This window comes from Equus quagga, chromosome 2 (genome assembly GCF_021613505.1).
Source record: "Equus quagga isolate Etosha38 chromosome 2, UCLA_HA_Equagga_1.0, whole genome shotgun sequence".
NCBI classification, from domain to species: domain Eukaryota; kingdom Metazoa; phylum Chordata; class Mammalia; order Perissodactyla; family Equidae; genus Equus; species Equus quagga.
The window spans coordinates 128,289,382-128,311,121 of NC_060268.1; the positions used below are offsets into that span (position 1 = coordinate 128,289,382).

Sequence of the window (21,740 nt, forward strand, 5' to 3'; positions counted from 1 at the left end):
CAAACTTGACCACTGGGCCACAGAGCCAGCCCCTAAGTGTGCTATTTTTTAAATACAGAAAAAAAACTGGAAGCATGTATGCCAATTTTGCTGGTGGTTGCCTCTAGCTAGTAGGATTACAGTTTATTTTTTTTTCCTGCTTCTAAACTTTCTAAATGCAAATTACATTACTTTGATTTAGTATGTTTTATTACTTTTTAAAATAACACAAGCTCATTATGTAAATATTCAAACCACATAAAAAAATTCAAGAAAAAGTTAAAGTCACATATTTTCTAGTATACCCCTCGTCCACTCAAAAAATCCAATCCTCAGAGGTAAGTACTTTCAACAGTTTGGTTTGGTAGTTTGGTAGGTATTCGTCTAGAATTGTTTCTCTAAATTCCATTTACAATTAGAAAAGTACATGATTTTTGAGCTTTCATGCTCCTTTTGCCTTTAGCATTTTGAGTTGTCCAAACTTTGAATCTCGGTATAACTCATAATCACAAATGCATATGGCAGTAATTTTAAAGAACATAGGCAGCAGCTTTTTAACACATATTTTTAAAGCACTCTGCACCATCCTAAAAACCTTTTTCTCAAGTCTTCTATTTGATTTTTGTTACAGATGTCCCATGACCCTAATATCTTTGGTACCTGAAAATGACCTGTATAGAACAAACCCCCAAATGTTTTATTTTGTAAACATTTGTAAAATGTAAACCCCAGCTGCTAAGATGATATATTAAGTACATATGGATATAATGAATGGTTTACAATGTACTTTTTTAAAGGCATTGGTATGTTGGAAATAGGCTGAATCTTACATTTTTGATAAGATTTCATTCTTTCATTCATTCATTGAATCATTTGTTCAGCAAACATTTGTTGAGCATCAATTATGTGCTAGCACCTCCTAAATCCTGGGCTTGGGCTCTAGAAGTTATTTAAACATCTCACTTCTAATCACTGCTCTCTCTGCAGAACACCATGCCCTTCTTTTAAAAACAGTGACTCAGTATTAATGGGACATAATTAAATCAGAAAAGAGCAAGATTTCTCTTTTGTTGCTTTCATAGTAGACTTGAAGAGCTGATGATAATTAGTCAAGACTTCCTGGATACTCATGACTTGAGCACTGAGTCTCATTAGCAAGGTAATGACCTGAATTGCATAGATTAGTTTGATTTATTTGCTGGTTGTATCTCATTTGAGTATGATAATAATGCAAAAAGATAAAGAACCTGCCCTCTCCCCTTCAGGGTAACACTTGTGCCACATCCATCATAAGTGCCACAATGACCAGCTACTTTATAAGGAGAATGACTTTTGCAGCTTTGAAACCACTGACCCTTGAAATACTTCTCTGAAATAAAAAACCAAGAGGTTGACCAACAAAAAGAGATGTGGAGTTAAGCTCCGCAGCAAAATAAACATTTTCCATATGACAGTGCTCACTATTATATAATAGTATAACTTGAATTATGCTGACACTAGATAAAGGTTTAGCCAGTTTCACACATTTTTCTTCCTGGAGAAGATGATATACACAAAATGGCTGGGTAAGAGTTGAACCACAGTGACAAGATTCCAGAAATTAACACCCGTGGGTCAGAATCAATCAAGATCAGCATGGTTTTGTTGACATACTTGGAGTTTACACATGCAAGGGTCCTAGATGCCAAAGGTTTTTTTTCTATGGTCAGCTCTGTGGTGAGGTATGCTACTGAAGTCTCAGTAGTGATCCAAAGAGATTCCTTTAAGGCATATTTAAGGACATATAACATCTGCCCTCAATTGAAGGAGTTGGTAGCAAAAATTTGTTCCATATGTCATACACAACATATGCCAAAATGAGATTCGGCTGTTTGAAAACAGTAAGAAAAGCAGTAGCCAGGAGAGGCCAGTCCCATCACTACTGCCACCGAAATGAACAGGATAAAACAAGCACGTCAACCAATTCTGAAATGACACCCCTGAAACTACACCGTAACCACAGTACCATAGGATAGTGGACAGTGATTCAATTTGTATCATTTACGACTACTTAACTTTTAGCTGTTCAAGCACAACCTATGTAGGTATTAGTATTTTTCCAGGTGGAATTTGCATCAACTAAGAAGACAGCACAGTAATAAGCAGCACAGTTTACAGCGTTATCTAGTACACTGCTATTTAATCTAACCAAACATATAATAACCCTTTAATATTTGGGGGAAAAATCAAACCTAACTAGAGTAAATATAAGAGAGATTATTTCACTTTGGCAACCAACTCACAAACCGCTTGTTTAGTTATTCAATTAACATTAATTAAATATGTGATAGTATACCAAAATTACCAAGCTAGAGGTATGTAATTCAATACTCAGCCTTCAGAAGCATTTCTACAAACAACTGTTTTGTTTTCCTTTGTTATCATACACACTAAAAATTATTTGTGAAAGTGTAGCCTGGCCAAAGCACCTATTCCCTCTTCTCTCTAAAAAGCTTCCCCTCACTTTTTTTTTTACTTCAATCACTATCCAATAAATAGGGTAATGCGTAAGTCTCAAAATGCTAAGTTACAAATAACATGAGGAATATCTAGCCGTGAGCAAAGTCCTAGATGATTACAAGTTACAAAATTAGTGATTTTAATTATCTGTCTTTCCGAATATGGAGAACAGTAAGCTGAACTGAGTTTGGAAGAAAAATAACATTTTATCTGTTGGCCAAAAGATATCTCTGGGAAGACTATCTAACCACCTCACTGTACAATTAAAAGAAATTAATCAGGCTAGCCCAGTGGCACAGAGGTTAAGTTTGCACGTTCCACTTTGGCGGCCCAGGGTTCATTGGTTTGGATCCCAGGTGTGGACATGGCACCATTTGTCAAGCCATGCTGTGGTAGGCGTCCCACATATAAAGTAGACAAAGATGGGCATGGATGTTAGCTCAGGGCCAGTCTTCCTCAGCAAAAAGAGGAGGATTGGCAGCAAATGTTAGCCCAGGGCTAATCTTCCTCAAAAAAATTAAAAAAAGACATAAAAGCTGTCATAAAGGAGAGGATTGGTAAATTGGACTACATTAAAGTTAAGAATATCCATTAAAAAGCATGATTAAGTGAGTGAAAAGTTAAATCAGAGACTACATCAAGATATCTGTAATCATATATTTAACAAAAGATTTATATCAGGGGCCAGCCACGTGGCGGAGTGGGTTGGGTTCATGCACTCGCTCGGCAGCCTGGGGTTTTGCTAGTTCAGATCCCAGTGCGGACATGGCACTGCTCATCAGGCCATGGTGAGGCTATGTCCCACATAGCACAATCAGGACCTACAACTAGAATATACAACTATGTGCTGGGGGGCTTTGGGGAAGAAGAAGGAAAAAGAAGACAGGCAACAGATGTTAGCACAGATGCCAATCTTCAAAAAAAAAAGATTTATATCAAAACATAATGAAATCACATTGCAGCAGTATTTACAATAGCCAAGACATGAAAGAATCCAAGTGCCCATAGACCAATGATTGGATAAAGAAGATGTGGTGTATATATATACGATGGAATACCACTCAGCCATAAAAAAGACAGTCATCCCACTTGCAACAACATGGAAGGACCTGGAGAGAATTATGCTAAGCGAAATAAGCCAGACTGAGAAAGACAAACACCAGATGATTTCACTCATATGCAGAATACAAACAAACACATGGACAAAGAAAACAGTTCAGTGGTTATCAGGGGAAGGGGGGTGAGGGGTGGGCACAGACGGTGAAGGGGAGCACTTATGTGGTGGCAGACGAGAAATAATGTACAACTGAAATTTCACAATTTCACAACTATTATGAACTCAATTAAAAAAAATGAACTCAGATACACCAATAATGAAAAGGCAGAAAAAACAATTTAAAAATGGACAATAGACTTGACAGGCACTTCAAAGACAATATCTAAATGGCTAACAAGCATATGAGAAGTAGTTCAATTTCATCAGTCTTCAAGAAAATGCAACAACGTAGTGATGCCACTACACACTCAACAAAATTATTAAAATAAAATAAGACAGGGCTGGCCCGGTGGCGCAGCAGTTAAGTTCACGCGTTGTGCTTCCGCAGCCTGGGGTTGGCTGGTTTGGATCCCCGGTGAAGACCTATGCACTGCTTGTCAAGCCATGCTGCAGCAGGTGTCCCACAGAAAATAGAGGAAGATGGGCACAAATGTTACTAGCTCAGGGCCAGTCTTCCTCAGCAAGAGGAGGACTGGCGGCAGATGTTAGCTCAGGGCTAATCTTCCTCAAAATAAAGAAAGAAAGAGGGGCCAGCCCGTGGCTGAGTGGTCGGGTTCACGTGCTCCGCTTTGGTGGCCCAGGGTTTCACTGGTTCGAATCCTGGGTGCAGACATGGCACCGCTCATCAAGCCATGCTGAGGCGGCATCCCACATGCCACAACTAGAGGGACCACAACTAAAATACACAACTATGTACTGGGGGGATTTGGGAGAAAAAGGAAGAAATAAAATCTTTAACAAAAAGAAAGAAAGAAAAACAGAAAATGAGTGTTGCCAAGGATGTGGAGCAAGCAGAACTCTCATAAACGCCTCTGATTAATTGGAACCACCACAGCTGTTCGGTAATATCTACAAAACCTAAACAAATGCGCATTCCATGACCCAGCAATCCTACTCCCAGGAATACACTATAGAATGGAATACTCAATATTCACCAATGACGTTTATGATAACGGTCATAGTAGTACTACTGTTCATTAGCAGTAGAATGGACAAATGTACTGTGGTATATACATATAATGGAATACTATGCCACAATAATGAATTATCTATAACTAGAAGCAACATTATGGATGAATCTCATAAACATAATATTAAGCAAAAGATACCAGAAAGAAAAGAGGATACAACTGTTCCTTGCTCTCTCAGAGTGAGGTTCCCTCAGAGAGCCTGTGTCCTCTGCCTCTCTATGCACTGTTGGATAGGTAGGTCTATCATTGCCAGAGTTCAGTACAAGGACAACCTAACACATTCTTCAGAATCAGCTTTGTCTGTGATAAAGGCGATCTTTTGGGGCAGGGAGACAACAAGAGAGAGCGAGTGAATATGAAGATTGTCAAGTACAGGGGAACCTTGAAAAAGAATATAAAGAAGTAAATTAATTAAAACTATTTCAAATGAACAACATAAGCACATTGAAAGGTTAAGGGTGGGGTGTGTGTGTGTGTGTGTGTGTGTGTGTTTGAGAAGGAGAGGCAGAGACTGAGACACAGAGAGACAAAACTAATTCAAGTAACTTTTGAACAAAGCGCTGACATTACAGTAACAATGATCACGTCTACCACCAAGATCTTGCTTTCTAAGTCTCATTCTCCACTAAAAGAAACCAAGTTTCCTTGGATAAATAAGTGACTTCAGGTCTGGGGCAGAACAGAAAGTAGTAAAGCCTAGAACACTTATGCCAGAAAAATAAAGAAATACTTAAAGCATGGTTGAAGGTGCTCTCTGGCCAAATTTGAGCACCAAAATAAATAATGATAATAAAGGATTATTACCTATTGAATATAATAAAAATCTATAAATTCATACTGAAATAAATAAATAAAATAGGTAACTAAGAAGCAAAAGCTCTTCCTTAGAGTTTACAGCTAACTTATACATTTAGAAGAAATGATGGACATAGAGAATCACCATTTAACAACCATCAGGCAAAAAGACGTGTAAACTAGGAAGTGAAAGTCTCAGGGGGCAAAATAAGTGATCTGCATTTTGCAAAAGTAGCAAAGTCATAAAAGACAAAAACTGAGGAACTGTTCTAGCCCTCCGCCCACAAAAAAGTACATATTGTATGATTCTATTTATATCAAACTCTAGAAAACGCAAACTGATCTATAGTGGCCGAAAGATAGTGTTTGCTGAGGAGACGGTACAGGGAGAGGGGTAGGCACAAAGAAACTTGTGGGAGTGATGGATTTTGATTGTGGCAATGGTTATACAGTGTATACATATATCACACTTATCAAATTGTATACTTTAAATATGTACAGTTTATTGTATGTCAATTATACCTCAATAAAGTTGTTTTGAAAATTTGAGGAACTGTTCCAGATTAAAGGAAGCCAAAAGGACATTTTCTTATAGGTGATAAGGTCTGTGGGTTAGATCATAATAATAGTTGAATTCTAATTTCCTAATCTTGATAATAATGATAAGAGAATATCCTTGCTTATTGAAAACACACTCTCTAGTATGTAGGGATAAAGGAATATCATGTCTGTGGCTTACTCTCAATTGGTACAGAAAAAAATAGAGAAGAGACAGAGAGGGGGGAGATAAAAAGAAAGATAAAGTAATATGACAAAATGTTATCACTTAGTTGAAAGATATACCAAATTCTCTGTAGTACTCTTGCAACTTTTCTATAAATCTGAATTACGTCAAAATGAAAGTGTTGGATTTTTTCTTTGCTTTTTTTTTTGGTTTGTTTTTAATAAAGAATGTGGTGCTTAAGAGATCATGACCAACAGCCAAGGTATTCATCCATCCATTAGCCAATATTGGTTTTTCCCACACTGATGGAGTTTGAGAACAGTGGGCACACTTGCTCACCAGAGCAAGTTTAAACCACATGCCAACATCTAAATTTATAACCCTGATTATTTGAGTTACAAATATATTCTCTTTTCATTTAACTAACACGTATGTGTTGAGTACTTGCAATTGTATCAAGCCTAGACAGGCTCTAGAAAAACAAAGTGCCCTGGTATGGAAGCTGGGGAACACACACATGTATAATTGTGACACGTGAGGGGTGAGTGACTGGGCGGAGTCTGGTCAGAAGGGGAAAGGAAGAACATGTACCATGAACATGGACACCGAGTGGGAACGTGCATGGTGAGCTTGGGGAAACATAAGTAGCCAGATACTGCTGAAACTTCAGTATAATATGAGAAGCGACAGCAAATAAGATGGAGGAGGTCGGTTGTGCCAAAATCTTGACAGTCTTGTACTCCACACTAATGACTCTAGGTTTCATCTATAATTGGAAGGCACTGAAAGTTTTGCTCTATTTTCGTTTGTCTTGAGTGAGATATGTCACACATGCAGAAGAGACTACACGTGGTTAAGTAGGAGAATCAGGGTTTCAGAAAGAAACTTGAACTCCACTAAGGGGAGCTTGTCGTTCCACACCCTGACTTCCCTGCTAGCTGATATGCTCACAACTATAGCCCCAGTGCACAACCCAGAGGAGAAGTGCAATAAATACTTGCTGATCATAAAGAAAATACTGAAATTGTCCCGATAAGAGATCAAAGCCTCAAATATAGGTGCAGCCAAGAAAGTGGAGAGGTAGGAACACTCAGATCTTATAAAACAAGAGAATCTAGAGGAAGGGGAGGAAAGCATCACAGATGACTGAATTTTCCATTTTGGGTGATCATGTAGATAGTAAGCCATTGAACCAAATACGTAAGGCAAGAGGAGGAGCAGATTTAGGAAGGAAACGAAGAAATTTGCTTACACACATTACAGATAGAGTATCTTTGGCAATGATGTCACTTGGCAATACTACAAATCAGGAGCTTACGAGGAGGTCTCTCTGCTAAAGACATTGCTACTAAGTGTTTTAGATGTGTGTTTGTAAACCATAACGTTACTGGCCACATTGTGATCTACTCTCATGTGTGAAGTCACTCGAGTAAAGGAAGAGTATTCATTGCAGCAAGGTTTGTAAGAAAATATTTTAGGAATACCTTAAACGCCCATCAATACATGACTGGTTAAATGTCTGATCTCGTTTGCAATGGCTCAGTCAAATAGGAAGCCAGTATTTTTGGAAAAATAATTTAAGTCAAGAATGAAACAGAAAAGGTTGACTGAACTTAAGTTTACAATACTTTTTAAAATTAATCTATTCTACTATACCTGTATTCACAGTAGACACAAAATAAATATAACTTCAAGTGAGTGATCTAAAAATCATAAAATACCATAGTTGACAGGTTTTTGGGTTTTTTTTTTTAAAGATTTTATTTTTCCTTTTTCTCCCAAAGCCCCTAGGTACATAGTTGTGTATTTCTTTTAGTTGTGGGTCCTTCTAGTTGCGGCATGTGGGACGCCACCTCAGTACGGCTTGATGAGCGGTGCCGTGTCCACGCCAGGATTTGAACTGGTGAAACCCTGGGCCACCGAAGCGGAGCGCGCGAACTTAACCACTTGGCCACGGGGCCAGCCCCTGACAGGTGTTTTAAAGGTCTGTAAAAGTAAGTTTGAGTTTTAATTAAGCTCCACAAAATCCTTTAAAGCCTAAGTTAACCAATACTTTTACTACGTTAGGTTCATAAACTGTAACAATGAGAACTAGTGTTCATATAACACTTGGAGTTTACAAACCATTTTCAACTTTAAAAAAAACTTTTATATTTATTTAGGAGACACAGTGAATACTAGGACATACGGGATTTCCTATATTGGGTTGGGGGGTGGGGTGGGCAAAAGTGACAGGGTCTCACTATGTTGCCAAGGCTGGAGTGCAGTGGCTCTTCACAAGCGAGATCCCACTGCCGATCAGCAAGGGAGTTGACCTGCTTGGTTTCAACCAAGGATGGTTCACCCTTCCTCAGGCAACCTCGTGGTCCGCTGCTGCCAGGAAGTTACCAGATTAATGCCAATCTAGTGGGGACACCTGATGGGCATAGTGTACTACAGCCCAGAACTCCTGGGCTCAAGCAATCCTTCTGCCTCAGCCTCTCAAGTAGCTGGACTACAGGCAAGTGCCACCTCACCAGGCTCAACTTGTGATTACCATTTAATCCCAACAACACTGAGAGACATGAAGAGTAGGCAGAAACCACCCGCCAAAAGCTGAGACGAAAGCTCTATTATTGTTATACCCCCAAGGCAAAGTTTCAAGATTAAGAATGCAGACAGTTTTATTCTTTCAAAAGAAAAGAAGTTTAATTCCTCTGCTTTCTCAGGCTGCAAGGGAGTTAATGAATTTGTTCCAGTCTTAGTTTTTAAATTTGTAACTTCCAAAAAAGACACACAACTAGCCAAAATGAGGCATAGGGGAAATCTTTGCAAAACCACATCATACAATTTCCCTGTGTCTCCATCAAAACCTATAACGGAAAAACTGTATGTTCTAGTTTTCTGAGACAAATTCTAAAAATAAGCTAATGTATCACAGCACAAGACATACTTCGGGTAGTCCTGAATTCCACAAATTCTTTTTTTTTGGTGAGGAAGATTGGCCCTAAGCTAACATCTGTTGTCAATCTTCCTCTTTTTGCTTGAGGAAGACTGTCACTGAGTTAACACCTGTAGCAACCTTCCTCTATTTTGTATGTGGGATGCTGCCACAGCATGGCTTGATGGGCTGTGTGTAGGTCTGTGCCCAGGATCTGAACCTGGCAAACCCCAGGCAGCCGAAGTGGAGCGCGTGAACTCAACCACTACGCCACCCGGCCAGCCCCTACAAATTCTTACAGACAACTTAAAGCAACATTTTAGCAAAGTAAAAGGATGTAATACAGAAACAAATTGTCTCCACACAGATCACAGATCACACTACCAACTCTCATGGTGTCTCCCAGCCCCTTGGGTATTTACTTACCTCCAAAGACACAATGACGGATGGTTTCTTTTTCAGTTCCTCACATTTCCTCCTCTTACAGATCTGATGGCTGTTCTTTCTGTTCTTGCAGTAAGTACATTCACCACAGTTGGTCTTCTGTTGGCAGGGCTCACAGACCCCACATCGCTTTCGTTTCTTCTTTTCCAAAGTAGGTAGCAAAGTTGTATAGGAAAGAGAAGAGGAGGTACTGGCAAGTGACACTGGCCTAGACACCACTGTGGTGTTGATGTCAACCATGCTGGTCTTGCTGATCTGGGAGCTCTCTTCTTCCGATTTGCTGGGACCAGCCTGGGAGAGTTGGGCAATGCCCTGTGAAGCACGGTGGAGTCCTCTCTCAGGGGCTAACGTGAACCCCTGAGTGTTAGCTGGCAGAAAGCTTATATGAACCTGCTTCTCATTTTCTATATTGCTTATAGCCATTACTGGAGGTATCGAACTTATCTCTGAGTTTGACGATGGTAGAGGAGTGTGACCTGAGCCCAAAGGCAAAATCTGCATAGCGCCCTGAACCTCAAGCCCATATGAAACAGTGCCCTGGGGCTCAGGCCATTCTGGGAGAGCATTATAGGTAGCAATTGGGTTTAGAGGAGCAGGAAGGAAGATTGGTGGGTCTGAGGCAGTACCACCACCCATACCAGGGATTTGTTGATTTAAGATAGCACCAAAAACCTTTCCTTGAACTGGAACAGCACCCGGAATCTCTGGTGGGTCTGGGGTCTCACCCAGAGCCTCTCCAAGAACTAGGTTAGCACCAGGAACTTCCCATTGATGTGGGACAGTATTAAAGACCTGTCTTACGACAGGGGTGGTATCAGGAACTTCCCGGTGATCTGGGGTAGCTTTGAGTACCTCTTGATGACCTGGTTTAGCACCAAGGGTTTCTTGTTCTGAGCCTGCCAAAAGGAGTTTTATTAATGAGGTAGGATATATTGACCCACCAATAGACAAACAGTTTTTAAGGTCCAATTCAGGTATAACCTTATTAAAGCTGGAGGTGGGGCAGAAATCATGTTCACTTTTGATGGGATCCAGGTAAGAATCAGATAGCTTAAGAGATTCTACTCGTGAACCCAAATCTTCTAACTGAATGCTGGCATTTCCTTCAGAGGTAACCTTGAGGGCTGCTCTTTGGAGCAAAGGAGCACACAGAGTGCCCCGAGCAAACATTTTAGGGGAATCACTGATATCACTTGACGTCTCTTGAGAGAACAGTCCTTCACCACCAGGTGTCCCTTCCAGTGACCCAGAAAGGATCTCTGCTGCAGGGCCACTGTGAGTGGAGATATTTATTTTGGAATCCTCGACCCTTTGGGACCAAGACTGAGTTGTCTCTTGGCTCTCACCTTTAATTAAAGATGCATTTTGTAAGCTGATTAGATTCTCTAGATCAGGAGGGATTAGGGGGTCTTGTATTGGGACAAAATCATTTTCTGAGTGCTTTACTCCCATGTCCGTAAGTACCTTATAATCACACTCATGTTGCTTTTCCAAACTTTTAGGAGGTGGAACTTTCTTGGGTTTGGCTATGACCACTGGGGGTTGGGAGAGTCGCCTGCTAAGAGAGGTGCTTCGGAGAGCCATTGTAAACCCATTGCAAGTTAAGGACTCTGGGTTCTGAAAAAGAACCTCAGTTCTATCCAAATTCATTCGCGCTGCTCCAGCTCTTGTCAGAAGGCTTCTAACTGGCACAGGTGGTTTGGGTTCTGTTTTTTTCTTAACATCTCTTTCTTGAATCAATTGTTTTAATTTTCCAGGGCTCACAGTCTTGACTGATGCCCCGTTTTTGTTGGCTGGCTTGGATGTCTTCTTCAGTTGGCTGTTTTTCTTTTTGTTTAGATCCTCCCTCCTGACTAATCTGGAAGGCCTTGCATGGCGGGATCGAGACATAGCTACGGAGTGGGAAAAAATGAAAGGGCACAGGGAACAGAGTCATTGGTCCTTTGGAAAGTCTCACTTCTGAGGAGAATCTTGATGCACCATGGTTGAGCTCAGTCACACAAGATTTTGGTCTGAAATAATAACAAAAAAGCACGGGAAGTGAGTCTTTTTCCTATGCATTCTCCCATTTGAAATAGAATATTTACTAGCAATTATTAATTAAAATTAGGGAACTGAGAATGTTTACTGCAAAGGGAAAATATAATAGACACAAAAAGTACTAAAGTATCCTTTAAAACCTGGATCCACAATAAAGCTCCTTTAATTACTGTGACAACTGATTAAGTTGATGAAGTACTTTGAAAAGGTAAGCATGGGGTTTATTTTTACATTAGAAACCACAACTCTTGTAGTCATATGTAGTTTAAACCTCAAATCCCAATCTTTACAAATTTGAATGCTTAAAAAATTATCCCTTAATCTCTCTCCTTAGCACATCACCACACAGGCAGAGGTATCGTCTGTCCAACAGTAAAGCCGGAAGAGCCAGAGGAAGAGGCTTATGGAATCCAAGCAGCTCCACTCCCTGGAGATCCAACAATATTAATACCACATTCCAATTAACAATCCAATAAGTTTGAGCCTTTCACACGCACACAAAAATAGCATAAAATCTTGGGAGTGAGTACTGACAGATTAGGTTACAAACGAGACTCACTGGTCCAAGAAATGCCTGTTGCGTGCCTACTATGTACAAGGAAGGCACTGTGGTGGGCACTGCCCACACCCAGAAATGATGTCCCTCTTTTCTCTTTCACCTGACTTAATCCAAAGACTGCTGGTCCTAAAATCCCTTCTACCAAGGGTCCCCAAAGTCTCACAATGAATGCCTAGGCAAGGAAACAGGACATAAAGAGAACAAGAGATAATTAGAGTAGTAAAGCACACAAAGCAAGCAACTATTACTTGAAAGATGAGCAAGAAAAGAGGAGAGAAAGAAAGGGTGCTGACCAAGAGCCCTCATCAACTGCTTTTTCACCTCCTCAGACTGCCTATGCTGACTCAAAATAAGACCAAGTTATGAACAAGAATGACACTCACCATACAAAATATATCAATAGACTCGCTAAAGACCACAGATTCAAGAGTGTGACAACAGACTGGGGGAGGATACTTTAACAGCTGACAGGCTGTTGGATTTGTGAGAGAGCAGGGTGTAGGAGAATGGTCACCAGAAACTGGTCTGCAGCCAAGTGATCAACAGTCTGTGGCAAAATGAGAAAAAAATGAGGCAAGATAAAGTTTTTCAAAAAGTTGAATTTATTCATTTTAAACAACTCTCCTTTATTCTGAAATTACACCTTCCCATTTTCTCTCATAAAAATGTCCTTTCTAAAAAAGTAATAAAAGTCCTTTCTTTTATGAAAAGGTGGGGATAGACTGATTTTTTTTTTAATGTTATTACTTGGCAAAGTAAAAACTTGACAGCCCTCTATCATTCTCAAACTTTGCTTCTGTTCCTGTTGTACTGATCTGATCCAGATAATCCTGGGACTAGTGGCTAGAGATCGTGTCACATCAGAAAGCCCTGAGTTTGAATCTGTGATCACCAGCTTTGTCCTTCAGCAAACTACTTAACTGAGTCAAGGTTTCTGCATCGGAAATGAGGTTGTTTTGAGGTATCAATGGGCTCCTGCAGGGAAAGCAGTGTTTCCATCCTTGTGATATCTGAGGTTGAAGGGGGAGCGGGGGAAGGCAGGGTAAGAAGGACTTTGAAAGTGGGTAGACCTGGGTTCAGTCTGCAGCTCAGAAACATTACTAGCCTTTTGATTCTGACAAATTCCTTGGTCTCTCTAAACTTCAGTTTCCTTATGTGTAATAGAATAGGAAGCATAACAGTACTGACTTCATTGGATTATGAGAATAAAATAAGATGATATGTGTAAAGACTTAGTACAGGGCTGGCAAATAATAGGTGTTTAATAAATGAGAGCTAAAAAAGTAAAGCCTATTTATAACTCCAAAATGTAAATAATCAGAGAAAATAAGCTAAATAGTAATCACTATCATGGAACCAGTTTAGCCACAGTCTGCATATCTGCAAAGCAAGATCTAGTTCTTTTGTTTCTTTTCACAGCTAACACACTGTAGCCCACACACTATAATAAAGGATCCCAGAGCACAATATTTAGAGTCAAAGCATTGTACCTTTAACAAAGATTTTTTTAAATAGACATTGGTGATAACATTAACCACAAGAAAAGTAACATTTTGAGTAAATCTGTGCTAAATACAAACACTAAGCCAGAGAATATTTCACTTGAGTTTTTGGCATCTAAGCTTACTGCTGCTTTCTCCTTTTTCTTAAAAAAAAAAAAAAAAAAAAGTTTTGGCTTGCACTAACCCTTTGGCTGTGAAAAACTGTAGGATATTTTCTCCAAAGACCACTGCTTCTTGTACCAACATTTTTAGAAAACAAAAGACATTCCAATCTCAACCTCCAGAAAGTCTGAAATCTTTATAAGGGTGTTTTTTTCAGATAACAAAAAGCAATCCATTCCATTCTCTAGAAATTCAACAATATTGGTATAAGCATGCTTTATCTCTTGTATCAAGATTACACTGCTAAAAAATTACTAGAAGTATATAATCTAAGAATTGCAATCAGCCATGAAAATTAAAATTCATATATGTAGGCAAGTAATCTGGATATGCCAGAAGGTGTCATGGGATCTGCTTTTGAAAGTAGTTTATAAATTGATCTCAGTCTCTTATATATTCTTTTATATTTTTAAATTGAAGTGCTTTAGAAATTCAGACTTGTAATTAAGATAATGTTTACCATTCAAACCTTATCTCCGGAAAAAAAGCTTGCCAAGGAAATGGAAAAGGTATGAGGCAACATGGATTGGGAAGATGTGGCCTCTTTAAATGGTAACAGTCTTTTTTATGAGATCCTGAAAGAGGCCAATGACCCCTGAAAAACCCAACTGCAGGGGAGAAACCACTGCGTACCACCCAGCCAAAGAAATAGACAATCAGAAACAAAATAAGGGTTCCCAAAGATCCTAATTTTATCACCCTTGGCTCCACTGATGAAACATAACCTTCTTTCGGCGATGGGAGGAGGGGCAGCAAGTTTTTTTGAAATTTGTGGGGGAAAAAATAATGTGGTCTATTCTATTAAATAGGTTCATAATTAAATAAGAGATTATCCCCACAGAGCTCAAGAAATTTATTTCCTTTATTAATTTGTAAACATTAAATTCTCCATTTTCTTTTTGGTGTTTTTATTTATTAAAGAGTAAGGTATATTTACAACTGAATACTAATTTCACTTCCATTTTTCATTTGTGATGAAAACTGACATTTCAATATTCCTCAAAATCAGTTTTATTCTACCCTAGAATATATTAAAGAGTCTGAGAGCTACAGAGATAGCTACAGGATAACCCGATCAGAGCAGAAAGTAAGAAAATGATGTCCTCCATATATAGTAGGCCCAGGAGGGGGAACCATACGCAATTAATTGACACTATTCTGTGAGTTCTTATTTTCCTGGAAGAGAAACAACAAAACAACCCCAACAATTGTGGGATGGAAAACATTAGTACTTAGTTAACAAGTCTTTTCACCAGAGGGCACCAAGACTCCTAACCTGCAATAAAATTTTGCTTCCCTAAAATGTCCTTGTGACACAGGAAACAGGAGTGTATGAGATCCAAACATTATAGGCCAGCAGATAACAGGCCAAGTCATAATTTGAAACACGAAAAGATACGATGCTAGTACAAGGTAGAGAATATAAGGTTACGGACAGAGAAGAGAAATGACAAGAGCAGGCCCCAGGATGAATATGACAAACATGACCCCTGTAAGGGTCTGCTAGTTATTCTAATTTAAACTGACCTAACCAAACTGGTCAACAAATAAGATCAGATTTTTGCCTCAATATTGTTTGAGCTCACTAAGTAACTGGAGTTTTCCCTGAAGAAGAGATTTTTTTTTTTTTTTTTTACAATTATTGAAGTAATCACCTTGCCCAGAAAGTGAAAAGCTGACCACCTAAACCCTATCAGTTGTCTGTAAAGGATAATTTTGACAGCACCATGTCCAAAAATCCTCTCACACCTACATCCCTCCTCCTTCTGGATCTCCCAAAGTCCCCTGGGCAGGAAGTGGCTGAACTGATGTAACCATCCAGCCCGCATGTCAAATTAAAATTATATTGCAATCCTTCCCACCACCAGCAGTGGCCAAAAAAGTGGTATTTGCATATATAGAGCTACTTGCAAAAGAAACTCTGATTTCATAGTCAACTCCATTCAGCTTCTTAGAATTTAAAGGCTACAGCACTTCGCTGAGAAATACAAGACTCAAAACATTTCTTTTTAAAAGGCACCACCTGGCTTAGTTTCCTCCAGCAACTGAGTTCTACATCTAAAGGAAGAGGAGGTGGGCGGTCGGCTTGCTGTTCCTAGATAGTTTTCTACCACAGGAAGTGGGAGAGCCCTCGCACAGGGAAAGGCCGTTCAGGGAAGCTCACTAGAAGGGCAGCAGATTTAGTCAGAGCCTCCTTCCATATGTAAAACGACCCTGCTGCCCTGCGGAGAGCAAGAAGAAAAGGCCAAAAAGGGCCACAGAAAGGAGAAGGGAGAAGTTAAAAATGGAGATAGAATGACCCTTCTAAAAACAAGGAGAGTACAAAACACATTGGAAAGAAGAGGAAAAAGCATAAAAAGAAAGAAAATTTGTAAACAGTAAAAAAACAAAGGCCAAAAGACAGAGGAAGGGGAAGAAATTTATAGCAATGAAGCTAGAATATAAAAAGACAACTGAGATCAAAACACTCAAGACTAAAGGTAGAAAGACAGAAGAGGAAAAAGAGAAATTTAAGTGTGCGGGGAAAGAAAGATACAGACGCAGAGGAGGGTGGGGGAGGGGAGAGACAAACCAGATAAAGAAGATTGGAGAAGGAAGAGAAACAAAGGGCAGGGACAGTGGTGATCCAAACCTTCGACCCATTAATTCTGGTAGACCAGAGCTGAGCGCGACAGTTAACTCTCATGAAAACGGTAAATGGTGTTCCCAGAGTTCTAAGCCCGAGCTACTAATTTTTGCAAAGAAAAAGGGACACTGCATGCTAACTCCCATATATCTTGATCCTGAAGTGTAATTGAAATCATAACATGGCTTTAAACGCAGTTAAAGGTTGACAACCGACCTAATTAAGATCCCTTAATTAGAGAGTGAAGGAACTTGTTTTTAACCTGTGCAACCAGTACCGACCAAATCAAGAAACACCCAAAATCATACTACCTGAGTCTTTAGTTCTTGGAAATAATACGGACTAATCTCCAAACATCTCATTTACGTTTCTCTCTGGGTGTACTGCCCTTGTTCAATTGTATGTAGTCATAAATTCCTAATATGCCCTAAATAACTCTAAGGTTAACAAGAGCCTTTTCCATATTCTTTTTGGCATCTTGAGGCCTGAGGAAGCCAACGTTTCTATTTTACTTTATATTGTTGAGAGGGGGAGGGGAAAGGATCCGCACATTTCGGTTCAGGGCCGACCCGAGGTTGCTGCCCTATAGCGCCGCCCGTCAACCCATCGCGGCGCAGCGCGTAGCGCACCCCGCCGACATCAGGCTGTGCACCTCATCTTTTTCTCGCTCAAGGTATTGAAGTCCATTTCGAATATTTCTTCATAAATTGATCATTACTATGATGTATTATGCAGCTCATTTTGTGCCAAGGATGGAACGGGGAGGAGGGGAAGAGGCACATGAGTGACCTATGCAAGATGGTTAATTTGGGAGGAGGATGAGTTGGGGGTGAAAGGAAGACTCGGAGTTCAAGCAATATCTGTTCTCTTGTATCAATAAATTAATTTTTATTGAGTTAGAAATGACCAATTTGGGTTCCCCGTTCACGTGGAATGGTTGCTGGGGCCGGCCAGCAACTTCCTGACCATTTTTTGCAGAAATACATGGACTGCACACAGCTCTTCTAGAATCTAAATCGGTTGGGGGGTGGGGGGTGAGAAGGAGGTAAGGGAGGGGAGGGAGAGAGGGAGGGAGAGAGGAATCCGGCCCGGTCCCTTCCCCAGCACGTGAGGCTGCTGCGGCCCTCGCCGGCCCCTCACGTGCCGCACGGCGGGTCCCCGGCACCAGCTCCGCGCGCCTCCCAGCCCCGGGCCCGCTCCGGGATTCTGCCCGAGTGGGACCGATGCGAAGGCAACGCCACTGCGTTCGGCGACCGGGTGGCGCTCAGAAGAGTTTTTTAAAAGCCATTTTGGCGGAACACTGATTCTATCCCCTATTCCCTTCTTCCCCGATCTGTATAACTGCAGGTCAACCTCTGGCAAGACTCCCCTACTACCTCCACTCCAAAAGTTTCGTCCCTGAAGCCTCCTCCCCGAAACGCTGAGGGAGGCAAGCGCCAAAATGTTTCCCCAACGAAGCGGCTCCTATCTAAGCTCGGAGGAGGGAGGAAACTTGTTTGGGGGTGTGCTCGAGCACGGGACAGCCCGGGCTGCCCGCCCGCGGCTCGCGCTAATTCCTCCCTCTCTGCCCCCGGGCGCCCCGACATCCGACTCTCCTAAGAGGCGCGTCAATCGCCGGCACATTCAGGATCCCCCCGAGGCCACACTTGCCCTCCCCCAGCCGGGTTTCCCGCTGAGCCCTGAGTGCGAGCCCAAGGTCCCCCGCTCCCCCTACCCTGCGCCGCAGCCCGGCCGCGGGGGCAAGGGCCGGGTCCTCGGGCCGGGGGCATTGTTTACCACCCGCCACGAAAGTTCCCCCGGCGGCCCGGGGTGGGGGGTCGCTGCGGGGAGGGTCCCACCCCTGCGGCCCGGGAGGACCCGCGGACGCCGAGCCCCGGCCCACTTCTAGCCGGAGCGCAGCGCCGCCCCTCGCACCCCCTTCCGCCCTCGGCGCGCGGGTCCCCGCACCCCTACCCTCTGCTCCGGCCCCAACTCACCGCTGGCTCGCTCGGGCTCCGAGGGCAGCGCGCGTCCCGCCGGCTCCAAGCCTGCACCAGCCCTCGGGCAAACTTTCCAACTCGTGCTGGTCCCCACAACTTCGGAGCCCGGGGCCCCGGCGGGCGCGAGGGGCGCGGGCCGGCCCCGGGCCGACACCTACCGACTCCCAGCACGGTCAGGGCCCGAGCCCCCGGGGTGGGCGGCTGCTTCCCAAAGGTTCACAGTGGAGAGGCAGGTAGAGTTGCATGACTGGGGCGGGACAGGGGGGCGTCCCGGGGGGCAGACCCAGGAGCAGAGGGGCCAGCGGCTGCGCGCACAAAGCGGCGCCGGAGCGGACTGCGCTGCCACTCCCCGCCAGGTCAGCCCCCCGGAGCAGCAGTGTCTCCCCAGGACAGACCTCAGGGAGTGAAGCTGGGGCTCTGCCTCCGCTGGACCCTGCACCGCCGAGCGAGAGGCAAGACGCGAGCTGGATTTCCCCAAACTGGAGCCGGATTCCCCTCTCGACCCTTCCTTCTCCCTCCCCTTCCCCCTCCTCCTCCCTCCCAACACCTATTTTTTTTTTTTTTTTTAAAGAAAGGAGAGTATTGGAAAGGGAGAGGGGTCTTGGGGGTTTTTTATCTTTTTTTCAAAAGGGCTGAGAGAAAAATTTTAGGATCTCTAAATGGAATGTTTATAGAGACATTAAAGGGGTGACTTAAGATGCCAGAGATGACACCATTGAGCAGTATCTGGGTCGCTAGCAATGGAAAAGGGCCCTCAACACCAAAGAGAGAAGCCAGAGGAGGGTTGTGTTCCCTTGACTCAGCGCTTGATGTCTGCAAAGGTCATCATCATATTTTTGTTAGTTATTTGGCCCTGTACCTTGCTGGTGGTCGTGTTCACTTTATGAATGGAGAAATGAAGGCGCAGGAAGAAGTAAGTTTTCAGCATTAGGAGGAATAACCCGTGGCATTACTCCAAAACTAAAACTGTGGCAACTGAATTTCTCCCTAACTGTTTGGTGGCTGTTGCTTCTTCCAGCAGTCAGGCAAGGGAATCCAGATCTTTAATGGGGTCACAGTGGTAAGGAAAATGCTGGTCATGGGACGATCATTCTTCCCAGGTCCAGCTTCAAATGAAGAAACTCCTATCATTGCCTTCCGCATCATTCTACCCCCATTTGGCACATAATTTTTATTTTTTGTTATACTTGCTTTAATAATCGTAACCAGATTGGTCTTTTGAGAAAGAGTCCTAAACTTTTGACCTTTCTCACTGATTGATTGATTCACATTTATTCTTGAGGTAGGATCTAGGCATACAGAGATGAATAAAATTTGCTTCCTGCCCAGGAGGAACACACATTCCAAGTTTGCAAGCAGAACAAATGAGTGTCTTCACTACAGTGTTTTCAGTGCTACAGTCAGACAAATACCTTAGTTGGAGAACGTCAGAAATGTGGCATCTGAAATACATCTTAACTGCAAAAATAAATTCTGCTCAATCAATGTTTCCAAAAGCCTAATTGTTAATACCTTGTCAGAAAAAATCTCCTAGGACCTAGATGAAAAGAATATTACTAATTTGAGAGTTTGACTCAAAACTTGATTTTCATAAAGAACAAAAGGAAAAAGACTATTATGAAATAGAATACCCTGGCTTTTGTCAATTAATTTAAATAATTAACTTTCAAAAGTATTGAAATGGGTAAGTCAAAGACGCAGAAAAATGTCCATGGTAACACTCATTTTCTTCATTCTACAAATATTAGTAGAGAGTCCATACTATGTGCCAGGCAGAGTTCTAAACTCTGAGAAACAGCAGTGAGCAAAATGAAACCTCTGCCCTTGTGGAGCTTGCATTCAATCATGGGGCTTGGGGGACAGAAAATGAAGAAGGCAAAGAAGCAGAATATATAAAGTGTGTCAGATGGCGATGGTCAGAGGGAGTGGGGAAAGAAGGGAAGGGGACAGAGGGTGGGGGAAGGCTGCCACTTTAAATACAGCAGTCAGCGTCCGAGTAGATCTGAAAGAGACAGGGAGAGAGCTGGGGGAGATTCCATGGTGGGAAAGAGCAAGCACAAAGGCCCTGAAGGTGGGATTGCATCGGTGGCAACACAACAATTTCCCTGTGTTTTGCTACAGTAAAAAATTAGAAACTGTCTAAATGCCTATTTAAAAAAGGATAGATGGTTCCCACTGGCCAAGTCTGGGACGGTTTTGTGTTTGGAAAAGAGATTCAGCTTGGAAAAACAAATTTGGGAGTCATCAACATGTAGATGATATTTAAAGCCCCCTTGGGATCTGAGTCTTAAACATAGCACCTAACAACATCAGGTCCATCTGAACCTGTCAGAAAAGAGGTCTGATATTTGTAACAGAAACTAAAAGGTTGAACGAGCCATGGGAAAATAAACAATAACATGAGGTGTCTTTCCAAGGAGAAGAAAAGAAGTGCAATTCTTTCCAGCCTCGGTACCAAAGAATAACCGTTTAAGCAATTTCCCACTATCCTCACAACTACCTTACCCCATTCTTTCTTAAAAACAAAGCAAGAATTCCTGTCTTATTTCCAATTACTTCTCCAGAAGAGATGTGAAGATGCATATAATGTGGGTCTTGGAACTGTGCTTGTCTAACTTTCTAAAGACCTAGCTCTAATTTCATCTTAGCTGCCTTGTTTACTAATTACCTGATTTACTAATTGCCCTAGGAAAAATATATATATATACTCCCCTGAAGCACACACATACACTCATACACGTGTGCATACACATACACATGCACCATTTCTTTCCTAAAGAATGTCAGTTTGCCATTGGCAAAAATTTAAAAATTTGGCAATACTAAGTGTTGACGAGGAACTCTTTTTTTTTTTTTTTGAGGAAGATTAGCCCTGAGGTAACATCCACCGCCAATCCTCCTCTTTTTGCTGAGGAAGACTGGCCCTGACCTAACATCCATGGCCATCTTCCTCTACTTTACATGTGGGATGCCTACCCCAGCATGGCTTGCCAAGCAGTGCCATGTCCGCACCCAGGATCTGAACCAGCAAACCCCGAGCTGCCAAAGCTGAACACGGGCACTTAACTGCTACGCCACCAGGCCAGCCCCTAGCAAGGAATTCTTATTCATTCCTTGTAGTATAAATGGTAGAACAACTAAGGAAGACAGACTCAGTATTCTCTACAAGGAGATCAGGGATGGATGGATGGATGGATGGATGGATAGATGATATAACAGTAGGTAGGAAAGAATTAATTGTCCCTTGGTGATCTGGGAAAGTAC

At 42.0% G+C, this 21,740-nt stretch overlaps 1 protein-coding gene across 1 annotated transcript in view; it reads right to left on the reverse strand.

Moving 5' to 3' along the window:
• TET1 (tet methylcytosine dioxygenase 1) overlaps positions 1-18,611 on the reverse strand; it is a 126,572-nt gene extending 107,961 nt beyond the window's left edge. Inside the window, exons 1-2 of the mRNA XM_046655000.1 lie at positions 18,474-18,611; positions 9,591-11,620 (exon numbers count right to left, since the gene is read on the reverse strand). Coding sequence (XP_046510956.1) covers positions 9,591-11,498 — 1,908 coding nt within the window. The 5' untranslated portion in view covers positions 11,499-11,620; positions 18,474-18,611. The remainder of the gene's footprint in view (positions 1-9,590; positions 11,621-18,473) is intronic.
• Positions 18,612-21,740: the final 3,129 nt, after the last annotated feature.